Source organism: Muscardinus avellanarius, assembly GCF_963383645.1.
Source record: "Muscardinus avellanarius genome assembly, chromosome: 11".
In the NCBI taxonomy this organism is placed as follows: Eukaryota; Metazoa; Chordata; class Mammalia; order Rodentia; family Gliridae; genus Muscardinus; species Muscardinus avellanarius.
The window spans coordinates 86227517-86247638 of record NC_137797.1 but is presented as its reverse complement, the minus strand read 5'-3'; the positions used below and the strand labels follow the sequence as shown (position 1 = coordinate 86247638).

General features: G+C 42.8%; 1 protein-coding gene across 1 annotated transcript in view; it reads right to left on the bottom strand.

Annotated features, from left to right (window-relative positions):
• The window catches only part of AMN1 (antagonist of mitotic exit network 1 homolog), a gene marked incomplete at both ends in the record, with an annotated part of 50512 nt that extends 32158 nt beyond the window's left edge, over positions 1–18354 (bottom strand). The window contains 2 exons of the mRNA XM_080706511.1: positions 7247–7379; positions 18317–18354. Coding sequence (XP_080562637.1) covers positions 7247–7379; positions 18317–18354 — 171 coding nt within the window. The remainder of the gene's footprint in view (positions 1–7246; positions 7380–18316) is intronic.
• Between the last annotated feature and the right edge of the window lie 1768 nt (positions 18355–20122).

Sequence of the window (20122 nt, the reverse complement as noted above, 5' to 3'; positions counted from 1 at the left end):
ATACATCTGACAGATAAGGCCTTGAGTTAACAAGCTCTTTCTGCTTCCTGTATCACACTTCTGATAGGTGTAATAAATTTCCTGTTTTCCCATCCCCTCCTTTTGAAGTTAAGTGACCAACTGTGTAAGAAGGCTGCAATGTCTCAGTTCAGGGCCGAGTGGGAAATTGCTGGCCTGGGCCATCAGCAGCTGATTCAGAGAAGGACCTGCATAGCCTACTCTGCCTCCAGACTTTTCCTTTTGTCTCTGAGATCAAATTGTGGGGAGCACCTTCCTACAACAATTAGAGACTCTCCCTATGTGCCTCTTTGTTCTGCAGGTATAATTATGTTGTTAGAATAAAAGATGGCAGCTTATATTATATGGCGTACATAACTATCTGTGCCAGTATTGAAAACTTGCTCCAGTTTTGGTTTCCAAAAAAAGGTAAAAGCAAGCTGGGTGTGGTGGTGCATGCCTGTAATCCCAGTACTTGGGAGGCTGAGACAGGAGGATTGCAGGTTCGAGGACAGCCTCAGCATAGTGAGACTTTCATCAAACCTAATAAGATCCTGTTTCAAAATGAAAATAAATTAGGGCAGGGAATGTAGTTCAGAGGTAGATTGTCTCCTGGGCTCAATCCCTGGACACACACACACACACACACACACACACACACACACACACACACAGTAAAAGGAGGTCAGAGCCTGGGTCCTGCACAGGCACTACTCTGTCAGGGAGGGATGGCAACCGTTACACTACAGAGCTCCCCTCTCTCTCTGCCCTTTATTCTAATGTTTACCCATAATAGGAATGTGAAGGCAATTAAATACTTTAGCCTTAAAAATAAATAGAGACAGTTAAAAGCCCTAAGATCACAGTGACTCTGCTTGGCACATTTCAGAACCATAAAGATAGCAAAAGCCTGAGTGCATTGCTCTTAAAGATTACACAATTCTCCACTGGCTGTAATTTGTGCCTCTGCTTCCCTATTCTTTGGGACCCATAAAGGTAATCTCCATGTGATGCTTCAAAGCACCCATTGGTTGATAGGCAACCAATACAGCCCAATACAACAGACTTAAAAGCAAGGTAGTAAGCTTGGCATGGTGGCACAAGCTTGTAATGCCAGTACTTGGGAGGCGTTCAAGAACAGCCTCAGCTACTTAGTGAGGCCCTCCGCAACTTAGTGAGCCCTTGTTTCAAAATAAAGAATAGCCGGGCATGGTGGTGCACGCTTGTAATCCCCTCGCTTGGGAGGCGGAGACAGGAGGATTGCACAAGTTCAAAGTCAGCTGTGCTGGCTTAAGAGACCCTGTTTCCAAATAAAAAAGTAGAAAAAATAGGTCTGGGAGTTTAGCCCGGAGGTAGAAATCCCCTGGGTTCCACCCATAGTACAACCACACACACACACACACACACACAAAAAAAAAAAAGAATAAAAAATAAGCCAGGCATGGTGGTGCATGCTTGTAATCCCAGCATTTGGGAGGCTGAGACAAGAGGTTCATGGTTCACGGATAGCCTCAGCTATTTAGTGAGGTCCTTTGCAACTAAGTGAGACACTGCTTCAAAATAAAGAAAAAATCTAGGCCTGGGGGTGTAGCTCAGAGATAGAATGTCCCTGGGTTCCATCTCCATTACTGCAAAAAATTAAAAAAAAAAATAGGGCTGGGGGTATAGCTCAGAGGTAGAATGTCCCCGGATTCAATTCCTAGTACTCCCCTCAAAAAACCAAAGCAAACTAGATTAGTGACTGCTGGGTATGGTGGTAGACGGTTGTAATCCCAGCATTTGGGAAGTTGAGATAGGAGGATCACGTTTTGCAGACAGCCTTAGCTACTACATAGTGATATAGTGAGGCCCTCTGCAACTCAGTGAGACCCTGTTTCAAAAAAAAAGAATAAAAAATAGGGCTGGGGTATAGCTCAGAGGTAGAATCCTGGGTTCCATCCCCAGTACTGCAAAAAAAAAAAAAAAAAAAAAAAAAAAGTAGATTAGTGGCTGCTGCTACTACTACTACTACTGCTACTACTGCACACACACATGCACGCACGCACGCATGCACACACGCACACACACACTACTGGGGATTGAACCCAGGGGCATTATACCTCCTAATTACACCTCCAGCCCTATTTATTTATTTAAATTAATTAATTAATTTTTTTGTGGTACTGGGTATTGAATCCAGGGGCAGTCTACCTCCTAGCTACACCTCCAGCCCTATTATTCTTTCTTTAGTTGAAGCAGGGTCTTCAACTAATTTGTGGAGGGCCTCACTAAGTAGCTGAGGCTGGTTGCGAAGCTGCAATCTTCTTGTCTCAGTTTCCCAAGTACTAGGATTACAAGCATGCACCACCACTCCTGGTGCTTATTTTTTATTATTTTTATTTTTTGTGGTAATGGGAATGGAACCCAGGGGCTTTCTATCTCTGAGCTATACCCCTAGCCCTGTTTTTTATTCTTTATTTTGAAACAGGGTCTCACTGAATTGCAAAGAGGCTCACTAAGTAGTAGTTAAGGCTGTCCTCAAACTGTGATCCTCCTGTCTCAGCCTCCCAAATGCTGGGATTACAAGCATGCACTATCACACCAGACTTTTATTTTTATTTTTAAAATAGGCTCTCAGTGGGTGTGGTGGCACACACTTGTAATCCCAGTGCTTGGGAGGCTGAGTCAGGAGGATTGCACAGGTTCAAAGCCAGCCTCTCAGCCTTACTAAGTAGGCTCTCAGCAACTTAGTGAGACCCTGTTTCCAAATAAAGTATAAAATAGGTCTGGGAGTGCCAAGACCGCCTGCCGCCTCGGCATCTATGTGTTGAGACCCCACTCCATATAGTTAATCGGCAACAAGCCCCGAGAAAGAGGTGTCGTCTCTGGCCAAAGTACCCCCCACTTTTAGATACCCTTCATGACTATTATTTTCTTGGTAATGATTCCTTTTAACTCTCTATACGAATTGCTCCAGTGATGTGAAAATTAGAACTATGAAAGAAATTGAGTCTGTGGAAATAAATTCTCTAATAATTTGTCTAAACGTCCTTGGCTTTGCTCAATAGTAATGAAAAAACTGGCCAAAATTCAGGTGCTATGATAAGCACCCCAGCTGCAGCAATCACAAATGGCCTCCGACCCTCATTCCTACCCATTAACTCCGACAAAGTAGCTCAGTTCAAAGTAACTGTTTACCCTTGAAATCCTGCCTAGAGACAGAGAAAAACCTTGTGTGTGACCTTAAAGCAATTTAATTGATAAACAACTTATCTTAAAGGGCCTCCTTGTGTATACTGGTGTGACTGATGAGGATTATACAGAGGTGATTTCTGTCATGATATATGTTTCCAATGATATAGAGATAAAGGAGAATATATCACTCAATTGCTAATTCTCCCTATATCAAACCTAATACCAAAACAACAGAAAAACACAAAAATAGTAAAATATAAAAGCAAATTCATGTTTTATAGACCCTGGGAAAAAGAATTTTCAGCAAAGTACAAAAATTTAAAGCATCCCTTTCTTTAATTTTGTAATTTTTTACTGTGAAATAGCTCAGAATGTCAGTTCTGTTTTAAGTAACAGAATTAATAACTGAGCATGGAAGCGTAATTTGGATCATAAAATTCTTGCTTTAATAAAATTTCTTAAACAGTGAAAAAATAAATAATAAATAATAAATAAACAAAAAATAGAGAATGTTAATTGATCTAAGAAATGTTACTAAGATTCTTCATCCCATGGGTGTATTACAGTCAGGCATAGCTGCCCCATCCATGATACCTCAAGATCGGGAGATTACTATAACTGATTTAAAAGATTGTGTCTTCTCAAAGATGGTCAGAGGTTTGCTTTTACTCTTCCCTCTCTTGAAAATGTTCAGCCTCTAAAATGATTTCAATGGAGAGTACTGCCTCAGGGTATGGCTAACTCTCCAACTATGTGTCAATATTATGCTCACACAGGGTCACAGCCAATCAGAGACTTGTGCCCAGAGGCATATACAGTCCATTATGGATGATATTTTACTTGCTTATCCAAAAAAGAAATCTTACTTATCTTACTTAACCTTCTTCTTCTTCTTTTTTTTTTTTTTTTTTTTTTGGTGGTGGTACTCGGGGTGGAACCCAGAGGTTTTCTACCTCCGGGCTATACTCCCAGACCCATTTTATATTTTATTTGGAAACAGGGTCTCACTAAGTTGCTGAGAGCCTCACTAAGTTGCTGAGAGCCAGCTGAGGCTGGCTTCGAACCTGTGCGATCCTCCTGTCTCAGCCTCCCAAGCGCTGGGATTACAAGCATGCGCCACCATGTCCGGCGTCTTAACATTTTTAAAGAAACAGTTCAAGCCCTATAAGATCATGGTTTAAAAATTGCCCCCCCCCAAAAAATCCAAACTATGCCTCCTTATGATTATCTAGGTTATGTAGTACAGAGACAGATAGCAAAATCAAAAATTGCCCGAATAAACATCCCAGTGAATTGTACTTTAAATGGCATGCAAAAATTTTTAAGAGAATTAACTGGGTTCAATCCACTCTAGGAATTCCAAATTATGCTCTACATCTTTTTGCCACTTTAGAAGGAGACCCTTCTTTAAGATAGCCTGTGAATGCTTACCGCACAAGCAAAACAAGAGTTAAAATTGGTAGAACAAAGAATCTCTAAGACATTTGTTCAGTGATATCAACCTGATAAATAAATAGGATTATTGATTATGGGCACTTCCAATACATCTACAGAAATTATAGTTCAGGAGGATAAGCCATTAAAATGGGTGTCAAAAACAATCATCCCTTACATCCACCATTTTTCTATAATAATTGTCTTAGGTAGAAAAAGGATTATTTCTCTGAGTTTGATACAAGATTTATTACTATATCATGCCAAGACCGCCTGCCGCCTCGGCATCTATGTGTTGAGACCCCACTCCACATAGTTAATCGGCAACAAGCCCCGAGAAGAAGGTGTCGTCTCTGGCCAAAGTACCCCCCACTTTTAGATACCCTTCATGACTATTATTTTCTTGGTAATGATTCCTTTTAACTCTCTACACGAATTGCTCCAGTGATGTGAGATCAGGACTATGAAATTGAGTCCGTGGAAATAAATTCTCTAATAATTTGTCTAAACGTCCTTGGCTCTGCTCAAAAATAATGAAAAACTGGCCAGAACCCAGATGCTGTGATAAGCATTCCAGCTGCAGCAATCACAAATGGCCTCCGACCCTCATTTCTATCACTAATTTAGGTTAAGCCATTAACTCCGGTAAAGTAGCTCAGTTCAAAGTAATTGTTTACCCTTGAAATCCTGCCTAGAGACAGAGAAGATAAAAACCTTGTGTGTGACCTTAAAGCAATTTAGTTGATAAACAACTTAGCTGCCCAAATACAATAGACCCAAGGAAAAAGATTGTTGACTTTTACCTCAGTGTGAGCATTCCTGGAGATAGGGAGACTGGCCGCATGGTTAGAAATAAATATGACAAAATAAAGGACAGACGTTCTAAAAATATATGTATGAAGGAAAGGAAATACTGTAAGAGTAAGAAAAGCATTTTTGTATGAAGAAGAGCTTATCATAAGAAAGTCCCAACTGGGAAAGAAAGGAATTAGAAAGTTAGAAGCAGGCTGCAGAGAGTTTGTGACAGGGAAGTGGATTATTAAAAATGAGTAGGCTTTTAATAGGCTTGTTGTCTAAAGAAGAGTGCTCAGCAGTTAAGGAAATACATCTGACAATTAGAACTAAGAACCTTGTGGTGTTGTTTGTGGTATTTTGTCTGCCAAACTGTGTTGTGAGTATGCTTAAGCTTTCAGATTTAGAAGATAAGATGCCAACACCTAAAGAAACTCCATCACATCCACCTGAATCACCACATTCCCCCACACTTGCTATATGAACTGAGCCCAAAAGATGGAAAGTTCCAGGAAAAGTTAAAGAAGATTCCCCGAGAAGCTCCCAAGCCTTGACTATGCCTGTTTATTCTGGGAGGCTGCCACCTGAAACTGTTTATCTGCAAAACCTTGGAGAGGAACAGGAGTTAATCTTTCGAAGGCCAACAGCCAGCTAAAAGAAACCCACCCCCTTTTTTCTCTTAACTTTACTGGTGAAGGGTATGAATTTCTTGGGGTTTTTGTAATAAAGTGTCATTGGCTCAAAAAGCCTTTGTCCACCTCAGGTTCTTTCCAAAGCGTCGTCATTTAGGGACCTAAAGAAAATTCAGTCCCTAAAGGGAAAGAATCGCTGCAGACAAGAGGCTGCAGAACTTCACCTGCCTTTTGCCCCATCTTTCTGAGGATTTGACCGGGAGCGGACAATTAACGACCCGACTGAGTTTAGTCCGTGACATGGGAGTATACCCTGGAGGTAGAAAAGCCCCTAGGTTCCACCCCCAGTACCACCACTACCAAAAAAAAAAAATTAAAATAGGCTCTCACTAAATTGCAGAGGGCCTCACTAAGTAGCTGAAGCTAGCTGTGAACTTGCAATCCTCTTGTCTCAGCCTACCAAGTACTGGGATTACAAGCCTGTACCACCATGTCCAATTTATTTATTTTTGCAGTATTGAGGACTTACTTTTCTCTCTCTCTCTCTTTCTTTCTTTCTTTCTTTCTTTCTTTCTTTCTTTCTTTCTTTCTTTCTTCTTTCACTTTTGGTAGTACTGGGGATTGAGCTACATCTCTTTTTTTTTGTGTGTGTGTGTGGTCCTGAGGATAAAACCCAGGGGCATTCTACCTCTGAGCTACACTCACAGCTGTATTTCATATTTTTATTTTGAAACAGGGTCTCACTGAGTTGCAAAGGACCTAAGTAGCTGAGGCTAACTGCGAACTGTGATCCTTCTGTCTTAGCCTCCCAAATGCTGAGATTACAAGTGTGTGCCACCATGCCCAGCTAGTTCTTTTTATTTTTGATTTTGAAAAACAGGGTCTTGCTAAATTGCTGAGGCTATTCTCAAACCTGTGATCCTCCTGTCTCAGCCTCCCAAGTATAGGGATTACAGGCATGTGCTACCACACTCTGCAATTTTAAAGATTTTGAAAATATGGAGATAAAGGGTACTAATATCATGAATACAAGGGAAATAACAAAAAGAAAGGTGGGAGTTTTTTTAGGAACTATGACTGTGGACATTTTGGTTATCTGGGGGAAAATGCTTCATTATATTTAAATGATTGCTAATACTATCATTGCTCCAAAAATATGAATAATATCTAAACAGCAAAATATAACATGTTTGCTTTATAATTGTGTAAGCTCTTACCTCGCTTATATTTGAATCTGTTATCCGCCCTTGCAGGCTCATTATTTTTATCAGTCTATCTTTTATGTTGGGTGGCAAAGGCTTAATGTCTGTGATATACCTGGAAATATTCTTCATGATGGACCAAAGGCATCTGAAATACAAATACATTATAGTAGATTACACTGTGCCTATACTGAGCCCTAACATTTGGTGATTTTGGGGGGAGTCTTGGGTATTCAATCCAGGGGCATTTTACCACTAAGTCATATTCTCAGCCCTTTGTATTTATTGATTTTTTTTTTTTTTTTTTGCGATACTGGGGATGGAACCCAGGGACATTCTACCTCCAAGCTACACCCCCAGCCCTTTTTTTATTCTTTATTTTGAAATAGGGTCTGAGTTGCAAAGGGCCTCCCTAAGTAGCTGAGGCTGTCCACCAACCACGATCTTCCTGTCTCAGCCTCCCCAATGCTTGAATTACAACCATGTGCCACCATGCCCGGCAGCCCTTTTTATTTTTAATATTTATTTATTTTGTAGTACTAGGGATTGAACCCATGGGCATTCTTCCCTCAAGCTATACCTCCAGCCCTATTTTTTTTTTTGTGTGTGTGTGTGTGTGGTACTGGGGGTGGAACCCAGGGGCTTTTCTACCTCTGAGCTATACTCCCAGACCTATTTTATACTTTATTTGGAAACAGGGTCTCACTAAGTTACTGAGAGCCTCATTAAGTACCTGAGGCTGGCTTTGAAACTGTGCGATCCTCCTGTCTCAGCCTCCCAAGTGCTGGGATTACAAGCGTGCGCCACCATGCCCACCCTCAGCCCTATTTTTTATTCTTTATTTTGAAACAGGAATTTACTAAGTTTCTGAGGCCATTCTTGAACCTGCAATCCTCTTGTCTCAGCCTCCCAAGTACTAGGATTACAAGCATGTGCCACTACACCTGGCTTATTTTTTATTATGAGACAAGTTCTTGCAGAGTTGACAAGTCTGGCTTTGAATTTGCGATCCTTGTGCCTCAGAATACTAAGTTGCTGGAATTATATGCCTGGCAATACATGATGCTATTTGTTAGCACTTAGTCCTTTCAGAAAATAGTATGCAGTATTGATATTTAAAAATTCAGCTTGGTAAGATTCAAAATTCTAATCTGTGCAAAGTTATAAGTAAAATACTTTTCCTCTACAGTTTTTTCTCACCATATCTCATTTATCAGTTAATCCAGAAAAATAATTTACATTATTTTTCTTAAAAATTATTATTATTGCTGGGCATGGTGCTGCATACTTGTAATCCCAGCGCTTGGGAGGCTGAGACAAGAGGATCGCACAGGTTTGAGGTCAGCCTCAGCTACGTAGTAAGGGTCTCAGCAACTCAGTGAGACCGTTTCCAAATAAAGTATATATATATATAAAAAAATAGGTCTGGGAGTAGAAAAGCCCCCGGGTTCCATCCTCAGTACCACAAAAATAAAATAAAATAAAGAAAAATTATTTTTGCGGTACTAGGGATGGAACCTAGGGGCATTCTACCTTCGAGGTATACCCTCAGTCTTATTTTTTATTCTTTATTTTGAAACAGGGTCTCACTGAGTTGCAAAGGGCTTCACTAAGTAGTAGCTAAGGCTGGCTGTGAACCCGGATCCTCCTGTCTCAACCTCCCAAATGCTGGGATTACAAGTATGCGGCGCCACCCCGCCCACTTTTTCTTAAAAAATCATGTAAGCCTTTTTTTCCTCTCTCTTCTTGCTTTTTTTTCTTTTCTTTTCTTTTCTTTTTTTTTTTTTGGTATTGAGGATTGAACCCAAAGACATTTATATCTCCAAGTTATACTCCCATCCCCAATTTTTTTTTTTTTTTTTTTTGGTGGTACTGAGGGTGGAACCCAAGGGCTTTCTCCTCCAGGCTATACTCCTAGACCGTTGTTTTTTTTTTTAATATTTTATTTGGAAATAGGGTCTCACTAAGTTGCTGAGAGCCTCACTAAGTAGATGAGGCTGGCTTCAAACTTGTGTGATCCTCCTGTGTCAGCCTCCCAAGTGCGGGGATTAGCCACCACGCCCGGCTCTTCCATCCTAATTTTATTTTTATTTTAAAACAAGTTCTTGCTAGATTGATGACTACTTGCTGAGGCTGTTCTTGGATCTGCCATCCTTCTGTCTCAGTCTGCCAAGTACTGGGATTATAGGTTTCCACCATTCTGCCCAGCTTAGTTTTTTCTTAAAACCTACACAAAATTTTTCCTTTATTCATACTGGGGATTGAACCCAGAGGCATTATACCTCCAAGCTTATACCCCCAGTTCTATGTCTTCTTCTTCTTCTCCTTCTTCTTCTTCTTCTTCTTTTTTTTTTTTTTGGTGGTACTGGGGGTGGAACCCAGAGGCCTTCTACCTCTGGGCTATACTCCCAAACCTATCTTATATTTTTATTTGGAAACAGGGTCTCACTAAGTTGCTGAGAGCCTCACTAAGTAGCTGAGGCTGGCTTCGAACCTGTGCAATCCTCCTGTCTCAGCCTCCCAAGCGGGAATTACAAGCGTGCACCACCACGCCTAGCTTATTTATTCTTTATTTTGAAACAAGGTTTAAGTTGTGAAGGGCCTAAGTGGCTGAGGCTGGCTTGAACCTGCGATCCTCCTGTCTCGGCCTCACAAGTACTGGGATTTTAAGTGTGCGCCACCATAACTGGCTATATTCACATATACTTAAGGTCTAGGTAAGCTGTAAACTGGGCATGTTGGTGCACGCTTGCTATCCCATCCCAGTACTTGGGAGGCGGAGACAGGAGGACTGAAAGTTCATGGACAGCCTCAGCTGCTTAGGCCCTCCTCAACTTCATGGGGAGGGGTTGTTGTTTCCTAGGATGACATCTCTCTCCTTCCTTCCTTCCTCTTTTTCTTTTTTAAACTGGGGATTGAGCCCGAGCATTCTGCTTCTGAGCTATACCCCTGGCCCTATTTTTATTCATTATTTTATTTGTGGTGCTGGGGATTGAACCCAGGGACATTTGACCTCTGAGCTATACTTCCCAGCCTGATTTTTTATTCTTTATTTTGAAACAGGGCCTCACTAAGTTGCAGAGGGCCTCACTATGTAGCTGAGGCTGGCCATGAATCCAGATCCACCTGTTTCAGCCTCTCAAGCACTGGGATTACAAGCCTGTGCCACCATGCCTAGCTTATTCTTTATTTTGAAACAGGGCCTCACGAAGTAGCTGAGGTGGCTGAGAACCTGCAATCCTCTTGTCTCCGTCTCCCAAGTAATGGGATTACAAGCATGGGCCACCATGCCTGGCTTGGGGCATCACTTTCTATAATTTCTTCACTCAGTAATATCTTGTGAAATCCTTTTAAGGTGTGAAGTATTGTTTTAATTCTTCTGTAATGGTTACATAATATTTTATTTTTATTTTTTTGGTGGTACTGGGGTTCCTGGAAGCCCTTCTACCTTAGGGCTACACTCCCAAACCTATTTTATATATTTTTTTAATTTGGAAACAGGGTCTCTTAAGTCAGTGCGGCTGGCTTCGAACCTGCGCAATCCTCCTGTCTCCGCCTCCCAAGCATGGGGATTACAAGTGTGCACCACCACGCCCGGCTACATAATATTTTTAGTGTGGATGATTATTAATCTTTCCCCTCTTGGCGATCCTATTGTTTCCAGGCTATATTAACATATAATGTCAGATTGTTTTCTAAAATTTCTGTAACACTTCATATTTCTTTTTTTTTTTTTTAAGTACTGAGGATGGAATTAGGGGCATTCTATCATGGAGCTATGCCCCCAGCTCTATTTTTTATTTTGAGACAGGGTCTCACCAAGTTGCAAAGGCCTCACTAAGTAGCTGAAGTTGGCTGCGAACCTGTGGTCCTCCTGTCTCAGCCTTCCAAGTACTGGGATTACAAGCCTCCATCACCATGCCCAGCTTCTTCTTTTTAAGGGTACTAGGAAGAACCCAGGTCCTTGCACATGCTAGGCAAGTGCTCTTCCACTGAGCTACAATACTAGCTATTTTTCAATTTTATTTTGAGACAATCTCACTAAGTTGCCTGGGTGGCCTCAAACTTGGGATCCTCCTGCCTTTTGTCTCCCAAGCAGCTAGGAGTGCATGTGTGCGCCATGCACCAAGCTCGGGTTGTTTTTTCTGATGCCCTCTCCTTGATTTGCAGTTGTCTTCTTTCTTACAGTATATTTAGTGGTTCCCCCTCCCCTTCTACTCATGTATATTTATGGTCTCTCCCTATGTGTCCAAATTTCTTTTTATAAAAACACCAGTTGCACAGGATTAGGGTCCATCCTACAAGTTTCTTTTTTCTTTTTTTTTTTTTTTTTGCAGTACTGGGGATGGAACCAACCCAGGGGTATTCTCCTTCTGAGCTACACCCCCAGCCCTATTTTTTATTCTTTATTTTGAAACAGGGTCTCACTAAGTTGTTGAGGGCCTCACTAAGTAGCTGAGGCTGTCTGCGAACCATGATCCTTGGGTCTCAGCCTCCTGAATGCTGGGATTACAAGCAGGCACCACCATGCCCAGTCAAAAATTTCATTTAAAAAATATTTATTTGTACGGGGAATTTAACCCAGAGGCAGTCTACCTCCAGGCTACACCCCTAGCCTTATTTTTTTTTTTAAATCTTGAAACACTGTCTCATTAGGTTGCTGTCAAGTTGCCAAACCTGCAATTCTGTCCCAGCCTCCCAAGTATAAGGCCTCCTTTTTTTGTTGTTGTTTTGTTTTTGGTGGTACTGGGGTTCCTGGAAACCCTTCTACCTCCGGGCTACACTCCCAGACCTATTTTTTTATATTTTTATTTGGAAACAGAGTTTCTTAAGCCAGGGAGGTTTCAAACCTGCAAGACCCTCCTGTCTCCGCCTCCCAAGCGCGGGGATTACAAGCGTGTGCCACCACGCCCCGCTAAAGGCCTCATTTTAAATTTCTCTTTAAAGGTTGTATTTCTGGAGTCACATTATGAGGAACAAGGGGTTAGAGCAAGATCTGAGTTGGACACAATCCAGCCCATACAGATGATAATAACCTGTGAACTGCCTTACAAATTTAACATAATCCTACAAGAATCACAGCTGATTTTTTTGTAGAAACCTATAAGCTAGTCCTAAAAATCATATAAAAATTAGGTAGATCTAGAATATTCAAACATTATGCTAGGTGTGGTCAGCAGGTTTCTGGAACAGGGTGGGCTGACCTGGGGTTATATCCTAGGAATGTAATTTTTTTAAACTTAAGGTTTTGCAAGCCTTCATTTCTTAAGTTGCACCAGAAATTTTACAAGCCTGTACTTTAAAATGAGGAACAGTAAAATTTCTCAAGCCTGGCACTTTTCAAACTGCAGCAAGGTATAGGAACCATTTAATTTTCTTTTCTTTTTTTTAAAATGGAGCCTTTCAAAATAAGACTTAGTGGTCTCTCCTCTGTCTCAAACTCATTCATGGTTAGCTGAGCCTAGAACCCTGGGGTAGCCACTGATGTTATTACTGCATGCTGGCCTTATCCTCCGACTTGGAGAATGTTAATAGCAGCTTTAATGAAATGCTATAAGAGACAAATTGAACAGTTCAGGTTTCAGATTCTGCTAATCAAATTAAGAACAGCTGACAGCAATATATTTACATAAATATTTGAGTTCAGTCAAGGACATGTTGGGGTTGATTAATGGGAGAGGCAATCTGCCCTGGCCATGAACATTCTTGTTTGGTATGCTAAAAATATAAGGCCCTAATTGCGCTTTACCTAGGCTAATTCTCAAAGTTGTACAAGCCATCTGAGTGTCTGTGTGAACTGGGGATTGAACTCTGGGGTGTTCTACTAATTAGCTAGTATGCCCCCAAGCCACACCCTTTTTTGAAATCCCCTTTTTTTGTGTAGTCCTAGACATTGAACCCACCAGGTATTCTACCATTGAGTTATATTTCCAGCCCTATTTTATATTTTTATTTGGAAACAGGGTCTCACTAACTTGCTGAGAGCCTCAATAAGTGGCTGAGGCTGACCTTGAACCTTTAATCCTCCCGTCTCAGCCTCCCAAGTACTGGGATTTTAGGCAGGCACCACCATGCCTGGCTAAAACCCATATATATATATATATATATATATATATATATATATTTTTTTTTTTTTTTTCAGTACTGGGGATGGAACCCAGGGACATTCTACCTCCCAGATACATGCCCAGCTCTATTTTTTTATTCTTTATTTTGAAACAGGGTCTGAGTTGCAGAAGGCCTCACTAAGTAGCTGAGGCTGTCCGTGAACCATTATCCTCCAGTCTCAGCCTCCTAAATGCTGTGATTACAAGTGTGTGCCACCATGCCTGGCTACCCCACCTTTTTAAAAACAGGATTTCACTAAATTACTGTGTGCTGGCCTTGATCCTACTTGTCTTTGCCTCCCAAGTCCTGAGAATATAAGTGTGTGCCACCACACCTGACACTTCTATGTAGTACTGATATACTCTCTTCTCTTTCTGTGCTGATTGATACACATACTACATGTGTGTATGTTACAAACCCAACAAACACAGAGTACAATTATTACTTTATACAACTTTATATCTTTTAAAGAAATTGAGAAAAGAGAGGAAAAGAAGAAAATTTTCATAGAATTTGTTTAATTAATCTGTGTGTGTGTGTGGTACTAGAGATTGATCCCAGGGCCATTCTACCTCCAAGCTACATCCCCATCTCTTTTTTTATTCTTTATTCTGAAACAGGGTCTCACTAAGTTGCGGAGGGCCTGACTAAGGTGCTGAGGTTGGCCCCGACCTGAGATCCTCCTGTCTCAGCCTCCCAAGTACTGGGATTACAAATGCATGCCATCTGGCTAATTAATCTCTTATTAATGACTATTGGTTCATTTGTTCCTGTGGGTTTGAATCAACATCTGGTGTTATTTGCTTCCTCCAATACAGCATTGCTCCCACATACCTCCTCTGAAGTGTTATTGGCAAATATATACCTTTGGGTTCAAAATTATACAAGTGCTTTAAAAATCAGCTAAAAAGCCAGGCGTGGTGGTGCATGCTTATAATCCCAGCATTTGGAAGGCTGAGACAGGAGGATCGCCATTCTCAGACAGCCTCAGCTACTTAGTGAGGACCTTCACAAACTGCAATCCTCCAGTCTCAGTCTCCCAAATGCTAGGATTACAAGCATGCATGACCACGCCCAGCTACATTTGTACTATTAAAAAATACTTATAAACCAGTCATGGTGGTGCAGGTCCTCTGAAACCTAATGAGACTCTGTTTCAAAATAAAGAATTAAAAAAAATAGGGCCGGGGTGCAGCTCAGAGGTAGAATGCCCCTGGGTTCAATCCCTAGTACCAGAAAAAAAAAAAAAAAAAACACTAAAAACTTATATAGCCGGGTTTGGTGGCACACACTTGTAATCTCAGTACTTAGGAGACTGAGACAGGCGAATCGTAGGTTTGAGGACAGCCTCAGGAAGTAGTGAGACCCTTTCTCAAAATGGAAAAAATAGGGTTTTGGGAGTGTATCTCAGAGGTAGAATACCTCCCAGTTCAATCCCTGGTACCACACACATATAAAAATACTTATAGTTATTTTACCAATGTTCTGTTTTTTTTGTTTTTGTTTTTTCTTTTTCTTGGTACTGAGGATTGAACCCAGGGTATTCTACCTCTGAGCTATACCCTCAGCCCTGGTTTTTTTTTTTTTTTTTGCATTTTTTTAGTACAAAGTCTCACTATGTTGTAAAGGGCCTAAGTAGCTGAGACTGTCCATAAACTTGCAATCCTCCTGTCTCAGCTCTCCAAATACTTGAAGCGTGCTCCACCATACCTAGCCCCTAGCTTGTTTGCACACAAGCAAGTTTCCAAAGACCAAATAGATGGATAAGCAGGTAGGCCCTGAGGCAACCTCCTTATAGCCCAGAACTGTTTATACTTTCCCCTAACTCCTTAGTGACTGTCTTGATGCTTTTCCCTTACTCATCTTGTGACTGCTTTGCAGGCTCTTGTGGTTAATCATTTTTACAATGTTTTGGTTAAACCCTCAATAAAAGAAAGATGATGGTTGAAGAAGGGAAGATCTCTGTCATCTCCCTAGCCACCCTGTACCTCTAATAATAATTCTAATAATAATTCCAACTCCTTCATACGAGAGCACTTCTAATCTTTCAACTCCATCCAGCAAAACCCCAGCCTTGTTTTACTTAGTGGTTTACTTGTGTTACTTAGTGGTTTCACTAAGTAACAAGGCACTGGGCTCGAGCCTGCGATCCTACTAACACAGCTTCCCAAGTACTGGGATTACAGGTGTACATCACCACATCTGGTGACTTCAGCACTTTTTTTTTTTTTTTACTATATTTTGTGTGTGAAATTCTGTATTGATCATGCTTGGAATTAGTTAAGCTTCCTGGATGTGTAGATAACTGCTTTTCATTAAATTCTGAAAGGTGTTATTATTCCTTCATTATTTTACGCCATTTTCTCTCCTTTCATTTTGGTACCCATGTTACATGCCAACATGCTTAAAAGGCATCTCACCATCCTCTGAGGTTCTGTAAAGTTCTTTCTCTTTCTTTCTCTCTCTCTCTCTCTCTCTCTCTCTCTCTCTCTCTCTCTCTCTCTCTTTTTGTGGTACCAGGGATTGAACCCAGGGGCATTCTACCTCCTAGCATACCCCAGGCCTATTGCCTATTGGGTCTGGGGATGGAACCCAGGGGCATTTGACCTCCAAGTCACACCCCCTGCCCTATTTTGTATTCTTTATTTTGAAACAGAGTCTCACTAAGTTGCAGAGGACCTCATTAAGTAGCTGAGGCTGTCTACAAACCACCATTTTCCAGTCTTAGCCTTCCGAATGCTGGATTAAAAGTGTGCATGACCATGTCTAGCTCCTAGGCCTATTTTTAACACTTTATTTTGAAACAGGGTTTCACTAAGTTGCTGAGGGCCTCACTAAGTAGCTAAGACTGGCTATGAACCCTTAATCCTCCTGTCAGTCCCCCATATACTGGAATTATACCATGCCCAATTAAATTATTGTATTTTTATATCTCATTTTCCTTGATTTTTCTGTGGATTTCACTCTCCATTGATTTATCATTCTTCCTCTGGCCTATACACCTAGCCCTGTTTTTCCTTTATATTTTGAAACAGGGTCTCACTAAGTTGCAGAGGGCATCACTAAATAGCTGAGGCCTGCTTTGAACCTGCACTCCTCCTGTCTCAGCTCCTAAGTACTGGGATTACAAGCATGTGTTACCACACTCAGCTTGCTTCTTTTTTTTTTTTTTTTTTTGGTAGTATTGGGGATGGAACCCAGGGGCATTCTACCTCTAACCTACATCCCCAGCCCTATTTTTTATTCTTTATTTTGAAATAGGGCCTCACTAAGTAGCTGAGGCTGTCCACAAACCATGATCCTCCAGTCTCAGCCTCCTGAATGCCGGGAGTACAAGCGTGCGCAACCACGCCTGGCAAGTTGGCATTCTTAATCATTGTACTAAACTGTCTTTAGCTGATGGAAAGTATATCTCATTTGGATCAGGTGTAAAATGTATGCCATGATTTAGCACGGGATCTTTTACTCAGACTCCACACAGGTCTGAGTCTACATGATGGAGAACTGATTTCTCTTTTATGAAATGTGGCTGTGGACTAAGGGCCAGGTGTTTTTCTATGAAAGACAATGTAAAATGTCAATTCCCGTTGTTTTAGAAGGCCCTCAATTGATTAAGGAGATTGTTATTAGTATTAAGCTGTTTCTTACATGACAACATTAATGGTCTGACAATATTAATGCCATAAGTGCAATTGCCAGCACAATTTCTGGTATAAAAAACAGCAATCACTACCAGTGATGTTTTCCAGGATCAGTGGCACACATCTGTAATTCCAGTACTTTGGAGGCCAGCCCCCACAACTTAGCCAGACTCTCAGCAACTTATCAAGAACCTGTTTCAGAATAAAAATAAGGGCCGGGGTGGTAGCTTGGTGGTAGAATGCCCCTGGGTTCAGTTTCCAGTACCCAAACAAATGAACACACAAAAAACAAAACAGGGTTGTTTATTATTTGGAAGATACTCTTCTAGAGCTCTACATGTGTCAAATTTGTTCCTAACTAGAACTCCATGAGATGGGTACTCTTCTAATCTTACAGAGAAAGAGCTCAGGCACAGGGAGGGGGTCATTTACTGTCTTTGGTCATGGGGCTGGTCAATGGCACTGGCCAGAGCCAAACCCAGCAATCTCTACCAAGGATCCCTCTTTTTTTTTTTTTTTTTTTTTTTTTTTTTATCCATGTGGTACTGGGGATTGAACCTAGGGGGCATTCTACCTTTGAGCTACATCTCCCGCCCTGTTTTACTTTTATTTTGAAACTGGGTCTCACTAAATTGCTGACTTGAGCTTGCAATCCTCCTGTCTCCGCCTCCTAAGTACTGGGACAACAGGGCCATGCCACCACGCCCCCGCTAAGATCCGTTTTTAATCCCTTAAAAGGGCCACACAGTGCTCTACTCCAACCGGGCATGGTGGCAAAGGCCTCTTATCCCCGTCCTGGGAGGCTGACACAGGACGGCCTCAGCAACTTGGCAAGATCCTGCTTTAAGATTAAAAAGCAAGCCGGCGTGGTGGCGCACACTTGTAATCCCCGTGCTTGGGAGGAGGAGACAGGAGGATCCGGCAGGTTCGAAGCCAGCGGCTTTGGAGACCCTGTTTCTAAATAAAAATATAAAAATAGGTCTGGGAGTGTAGCCCGGAGGTAGAAGGGCTTCCAGGAACCCCAGTACCACCAAAAAAAAAAAAAAAAAGTAATACTAAATAAATAAGATTAAAAAATAAAAAGGGCTGGGGCTGCAGCTGGGAGCTGGGACGTGCTGGGCTCAGCCCCCGCTCCCGGCCTGCACTTCGCCACAGGGGCCCCCAGGCCGGGTGCGGGCACTGGGCGGAGGCCGAGGAGGCCGAGGAGGCGGGGACGGAGGGCAAGCCCAGGGGAAGTCGTGGGGAGGGCGGGGGAGGCCGTGGGGAGGGCCGTGGAGGCCGAGGGGAGGCCGAGGGGAGGGCCGGGGCGGGGAGGCGGCGGGGCGGGTGGACTCACAGATCCAGCAGCTGGCTGACCCGCCGGGGGCGCGGCATCGCCGCGGCCGCACAGCCTGTCCCACTGTCCCGGGGCGGCCGGAGCCCGGCCAGGGAGCGACCGCCAACTCCCGCCCCTCGCGCGGCGCGTGGGCCCGTGACGTCACTAAGAGCCGGGGGGCGTGGTCACGCTCCGCACCGCGGCGGGGCGGGCGGAGGGGCCTTGGGGCGGAGCCACTGGGGGCTGCGCCGGGGTCCGGGGCGGTAAAATGTAGACAAGCCCTAAGCGGGAGCTCGGCTTGCTGCGGCGGTTGGTGAGGCAGAGGGCAGAGGGCAGAGGGCAGAGGGCAGAGGGCCCCGCCCGAGGTGAGCCCGGGGTGCGGAGCCCAGCACCTGGCCGGCCGCAGACTAGGCTCCGTTGTCTTTAAGATCTGAGAGTGACCAAAGCTCCCGAGCACGTCCACCGAGGCGCCCCGAGCTGTGTGTGGCGTGTGGCGTAGTGAAGCCAGGGCATTCCACTTACCGACAGCCCAACCCTATTTTATTTTGAAACGGGGTCTTTCTAAACTGCTGAAGATGGCCGCAAACCTGCGATCCTCATTTCTCAGCTTCCCAAGAATTGGTATTGCAGGTGTGTGCCGCCGCGTCCCGCCGAGCTGTGTGCTTTCTATGCTTTTGTTTTCCTTTTTTTTTTTTTTTTTAAAATCCAGGAGCATTCTACCTTTGAGCTACACCCCCAACTCTATTTTATTTATTTTATTTTAGCAGGGTTTAAGTTGCCGTGGGACTCGATAAATTGCTGAGACGGGCCTGAACCTGAGATCTTCTGGACGTGGTAATTCCACGTTACTGGTATTACCACTGTAGGCCACCACACCCAGCCCTTTGCTTTATTTCAATAACGGACCATATTCACTATCATCATGTGAGGTCGTAATTATTTAGTCTTGTTTTGCAGACAAGGACACCCTATATCCACCATTAAACTCAAGAATTTCATCGTGGGCAAGGAGAGAACTTCAAATCAGAAAGGTGACAGGACGATTGGACAGGCTTGAGGCTAGCCTCAGCAATTTAACAAGATTCTGTTTGAAAATAAAAAGAGCTGGACCTGTATCTCAGAGGGTCAAATGCCCCTGGGTTTAATCCCCAGTATAAAAAAAAAAAAAAAGAGGATTCTAGAGGCTAGGGTCAAATGCCCCTGGGTTTAATCCCCAGTATATATAAAAAAAAAGAGGGTTCTAGAGGCTGGGCTTAGTGACACATATTTGTAATCTGTGTTTGGGAGGCCGAGACAGGAGGATTACAGGTTCGAAGCCAGCATCAGAAATTTAGCAAGGCTCTCAGCAACTTAATGAAACCCTGTTTCAAAAATAAAAAGGGTAAGCCGGGCGTGGTGGCGCACGCTTGTAATCCCCGCGCTTGGGAGGCGGAGACAGGAGGATAGCGCAGGTTCGAAGCCAGCCGTGCTGGCGTAAGAGACCCTGTTTCAAAAATATAAAATAGGTCTGGGAGTGTATCCCGGAGGAAGGAGGGCTTCCAGGAACCCCAGTACCACCAAAAAATAAAAAAATAAAAAAATAAAAATAAAAAGGGTAGCCGGGTGTGGTGGTACACGCTTGTAATCCCAGCGCTTGGGAGGCTGAGACAGGAGGATCGCACAGGTTCAAAGCCAGCCTCAGCTACTTAGTGAGGCTCTCAGCAACTTAGTGACACGTGTTTCCAAATAAAGTATAAAATAGGTCTGGGAGTATAGCCCAGAGGTAGAAAAGCCCCTGGGTTTTACCCCCAGTACAAATAAATAAACGAATGAATAAATAAATAAATA